Here is a 5,400-nt window from a genome sequence, read left to right on the forward strand (position 1 = left end):
AATGTTTTGAAAAAGTAGAGGTTCTCATAAAAACATTTTTTTATGAATAGTATATGGAGATGCAGATAGTGTCGACGTCATCACAATGTCCGGACACCCATATATTGGTAGGATGCCCGTACAACGTTCGGAAGAACATACATACAGACATTTGACGTTTGTAGAGTAACACTGTTACCGCTCAAATTTCGATCGAGTTTTTTCTCACAGACCTCTAAAAGATGAGTGGTGAACTCTTGCCCAATTCTTGAGCTCCAACTCTCTTTCTAGAATTTGAATTTATGAAGAACCTTGATGATTGGCAAGAAATTAAAATCAAACATATCTAAAACTCCAAATTTGATATTCTCTTCTTGTGAGTTTTTTGACATCCAACACATTTTTAAGTGTTTGAACTTGTGTGATTATCCACCATCTTCACTTAGTATTACGAGAGCGAGAGTGAATCTTATAAAGTGCTTTGGGCGTCAACATAAAGATTTCTTATAGTGGGTTAGATGTTAAACTTGTGGAAAATAAAAAGACTTAACAAGTTTGAGTCAACATCTCTAAATAATCAAGTCTAATTTCGTTACCACAACTACATCTCTTTCTACAATTGTGATTTACAAGCCTTTATATTTGTTTAATGCAACAAATTTGTATTTTATAAAAAAAAGGGATCATGAGACAGCTAGAAAGTAGAAACCAACCAATATATATACATATAAGAAGCTTTAGTTTTTAATTTTTTACTTAAAAATAAAAAATAAGTTTTATTAAGTGTATATAACTATAAACTCAAATCCAAAAGATTCATCAAAGCTTCAAAGAACATTAAGAACCAAATTATCAAATCCTAGTAAGCACACCAAATATGACACAAAAATTAAAAAAAATGTAAAATGCAAAATATAATATTAAACACTCGATTATATAGATTTATTACTTTCCTTACAACAATTATATTTTTTTATGACATTATCTCATGCCACCCATGTCATGATCATCTTCATCATCAAGATCCAAGTCATTCGACAGCCTGATTTTTCGTCCATCTCTTGGTCCTGTTCTTCCTTTCTTTGGTTTTCCTCTAAAAGAAAATAAATCAATCATATCAAGGGCATTTACGTCTTTTTGCACAAACTTCATTTTTTTTTATCCCATTGACATCAATCTTGGTAATGGGTAATGATGTTTGTATAGATAAAGTATTGTATTCTAAGACTGAACAAAGCGTCTGAATGAGACCAAATGACAATTTTACCCTTTCATTCCACCAAATGACAATTTTACCCTTTTATACAAAAATAAATAAAAGTGGAAACGTGTACTTACTGTCCATTAATAGTCAAGCCTCCACCTTTAGGTCTGCCTGGACCTAAATCTGATCTTCCCTCTAATAAAAAAAAAATACAAATTATAAAATAAAAATCAGTCAAAATCACACAGTATTAAAATAAAATGTAGATTTTTTGAAAAGAGAAGATATTTTAAAGAGTAAAATTGTTAATTAAAACAAAAAAAAAATTAACCTTCCCTTCCTGCTCCAAGTTCTTCAGCCTGAAAAAAAATACAAGTGAAATAGAAATTAAAACTGTTTCCTTTTTCTTCATTATGTACATCAAATTCTAATCTTTTTCTTTTTGTAAATAAAAGTGAAATGAATTTTAAATAACCCAAAAGTTAAGGAGGTATAAATAATAAAGAGAACTTATATTTTGTCCTAATAAGAAACAAACGGAAAGTAAGGTAGACTTTTCAAAGTAAAAACCCTCAACTTTGTCTTTTTTTCCGAAAAAAAATACCCTCTACTTTCTAACTGTTTCCGAACAAATCCTCCACTTTTTTAGTTTTCCCGAAAAACCCTCACATTTTACAGCTTTTTTCGGATTAAAATGACTAAAATGCAAGGTCTTTTTCAGGAAAAAAAATAAGTTGAGGTTTAATCCGGGAAAAACACAAAATATAAGGTCTTTTATGAAAATATGATAACAACTTGATGTAATAGAAAGAAATGAAAGTGGGATGCTATAATACACATAACAATGAAATTACATTGCTATTTCTAGCATTTAACCTTTTAAATTATCCCAAAAAGAATATTTTAACACTCATATACCGATTTACCCCTTAGTTAATGAGTTTTTAGTTGTATAAACAATCATTAAACACTTGAAAGTTAATTTAATCCCCCTGACATTGAAAATATGAATTCTCTGAATAAAGAATTAGGCATGGAATTGAATGTATAATACTATAAATATAATTATGTCATTTTCAATTAATTTATAAAATTACCGCTGGTGAGGTAACTGATGATAGGGAGAAAAGTCTATCTTCATGCTGGAATTTTCTTGATCTTTTCAAGCTGCATATAATGATATCAAATTTAGGGTCAATAAGTAGACTAGTAGAGTAAAAGTAACACCTCATAGTTTTCAATAATATTAAAAAAAAATGTAATATTTGAACAGATGCTGCATTTGAAAAGAGCAACAAATGAATGAAGATGAAAGTTAAAAGAAATAAGTAAAATGAGATACATACTTTGTGGTGTTCTTTGAGGAAGAAAGAAACCCTTCATATCCTTTCCACACGTTTCCAAAATTGCTTGATTCTTGTAAGTAGCTTGTCTCTAATTCATAAACCTATCTTAATCATTCCAACATATAAACATTGCTCAAAAAACAAAGGAAATTTTCATCAGCAATTGAAGGCATATAGGGGAATTTTCTTATTTGTGAAATTATATACAACTAATAGCATTCATTTTATATAACTAACAGCATAGTAGCTCTTTAAATTCTTCCACAATGTGTAGATCCTACTTTTTCAATCTGCCATAATCATGACTTTAGCAGACACAATTATAATTATATGCTCTCTTCTTTATATATTTCATTGTAGATTCATCAAAAGATGTATCATTATTTCATGAAACATCTATTTGGTTGCAATCTTTTATTATGTCTAAAGTTGGACAAATTTGGAAGATATATTAGTATTTAATAGTCAATTTTTTGTGATTTCTACCTCAAAACAATTGAAACTCCTATTACATTAAGATTCTAAGGAAAATTCTCACGTTTTTTAGTATTTCGAGTATAGTAGTAACTGAATGCGATATAACAGTAAGCAATTATACATATACCAACCTGCTTTTCAATTGTACGAAGTTCTTCCTGAAGCTTTTGTCTCTTACTCAAAAGAGATGAAAGCATGGCCTTGGGATTGTTCGAAGTTTTCTGCCCTAATGATTATTATGCACCCGTAAAAATGAATAATTTTACGAAGCAAATAAATTCGTAAGGAAGCAGTAGATGAAATTAGGGCTTTTCTCATAAGGGATTACCTTGGGATTCCATGAACCCGCCAAATTCCAGAAAGATAACTGAAATTCAAAAATAAGCGAAGTAGAATTAGGGTTCGGGTTCAAATTTTGGGTTTCTTGCTACAGAGTCAAGTCCAAGCTCGTTTCACTGCTATGGATAAACCTAAAGCATCGATGAATTGGGGAAAACAAGCGGCAGGTAGTTTTTAAACTTTTGCTGTTTCCTTTATTGGTGAATTGCAGAATAGTCCCCAAGGTTTATATATTTTACGACTAGACCTCTAATCTTCCCATGTTATCAAATTAAACCATGAGTTTCCCTTTTATACTTTGGGAGGTGTGCTTTAACTTTTAATGACATTTGTATGCAAAGTACTTTTTATTTAATTCTCATATATATGTTGTATTGATTTCATAGTTCATAGCATTGATCAAGACACAACATATAGGACACAATATATGAATAGAAGGCCAAATTTCTAAATGAATGTAATGTTTACAAATAATTACTTATTGCATATCATTTTGAGGTACATGTGAAAACTGGATTTGGTCAGTTCACCTCAAAATTGAGTGTGCTTAATCCGACCCGAATTGATTTGAGTTATATTAACTGTGATTGATATCGCCATATTTGACCCTAGTTTACCAAAATCATATCCACATTCTTAGATTACCGTAAAAGACAAAGAAACCTCATGTTTTTCTAGCTTTTATGATTTCTAACGACTAGTGATCATTCGAATAAGATCTTTTGATACCTTTAGACCGATTTACTCTTCCAAAGTTGGAATACATAGATTTTGTAATGATTTGGTTTAATCACACTCAACAAAACACTATCTACTCTATAGTGTTCACATTTATTTTGATTTCTCTAGTAACGAGGTCAATGTCTACGTAAAACGCATACTACTAATGTAATAAAAGTATTGACAGATATATGTTATTAAAAATAACTATATCTTTGTCATTAACTTTCAAATAATATATGTTACACTAAATTATTATAAAACAAAGTAATAATTTTAAATATACAATACTATATTTATTCGTGTGTTCCACATGAAAATAAAAATAAATTTATTTTTTATTTATAGTATTGTATATTTAAATATAGTATTGTTTTCGAAAAAGAATTTTGGTTTGAAATCTGGGACATTACATATTTGATCCTAAAAACTGATTAACCATAATTTTATATCTTAAAATCATATCATCTCAATAGCTTCTATTCGTGTGTTCCACATGAAAATAAAAATAAATTTATTTTTTATTTATAGTTATTTTGAACTATTATTATGGTTAATCAGTTTTTAGGATCAAATATGTAACGTCCCAGATTTCAAACCAAAATTCTTTTTTGAAAATATAAGTAAAACATCCAAATCATTTTCGTAAAAGATCAAGGTAGTAAATTGTTTTAAACATCATCAAACCATAATATCAAAATGTATCAAGTCATCATAAAATAGATGAAGTCTATAAAAAATATAAGTAGCGATGCGTGTGCAATACAGTCAAGGTGGAGCCTTCCGACGATCAAAGGAACTACCTTAAAACATTTAATCAAAAACTATAATCACAAAGCTTAGTGAGTTTCCCAAAATACCACATACTACATGTAACACCTGTTCTAGATATTACTTAATTTAATTAAGATTTAGGGTTTTGGTGTGTGGACTCGACGAGTTGGGAGTCCAACTAGTCGAGTAGAGGACATTTCAAGGACGCGGAATCTACACCCTACTCGACGAGTTAGAAGGCCAACTCGACGAGTAGGCGCTGTAATGATAAAACCCTAATTTTAGGGTTTGCACCCTATATAATCTCCTTATGAGCCTTGAGGTTGACCTCCCATCAGCCTCCAAACCCTAAGAACGTCTGTGCTAACCCTAATCCCCATTCTCTTCCATTTTGTGAGCTAGAGTGACCTTTGAAGCTTAAGAAGAATGAGATATTGAGAAGCTCCAGCAAACCAAGCACCAATCCTTGAGCTTAATCATCTTGTGGACTGCTGTAAATCTTCAAGACTCGATTCATTTACCTCCAGAGCAAAATGGTCCCAAGGTGGGCTAGATCTGGCC

The 5,400-nt window shown here is 30.5% G+C and overlaps 1 protein-coding gene across 1 annotated transcript; it reads right to left on the reverse strand.

Moving 5' to 3' along the window:
• Positions 1 to 868: 868 nt before the first annotated feature.
• LOC145167570 (histone acetyltransferase subunit NuA4-domain protein) lies at positions 869 to 3,493 on the reverse strand. Its single transcript, XM_079086785.1, has 7 exons — positions 3,335 to 3,493; positions 3,138 to 3,232; positions 2,530 to 2,630; positions 2,281 to 2,350; positions 1,515 to 1,542; positions 1,318 to 1,378; positions 869 to 1,072 (listed from the first exon to the last, which is right to left on the reverse strand). Exons 1-7 carry the CDS (start codon positions 3,345 to 3,347, stop codon positions 961 to 963), a joined length of 480 nt encoding a protein of 159 aa, XP_078942911.1. The 5' UTR covers positions 3,348 to 3,493; the 3' UTR covers positions 869 to 960.
• Positions 3,494 to 5,400: the final 1,907 nt, after the last annotated feature.

Source organism: Lactuca virosa, chromosome 3, assembly GCF_052849685.1.
Source record: "Lactuca virosa cultivar CGN04683 chromosome 3, Lactuca_virosa_CGN04683_v6, whole genome shotgun sequence".
NCBI lineage: Eukaryota > Viridiplantae > Streptophyta > Magnoliopsida > Asterales > Asteraceae > Lactuca > Lactuca virosa.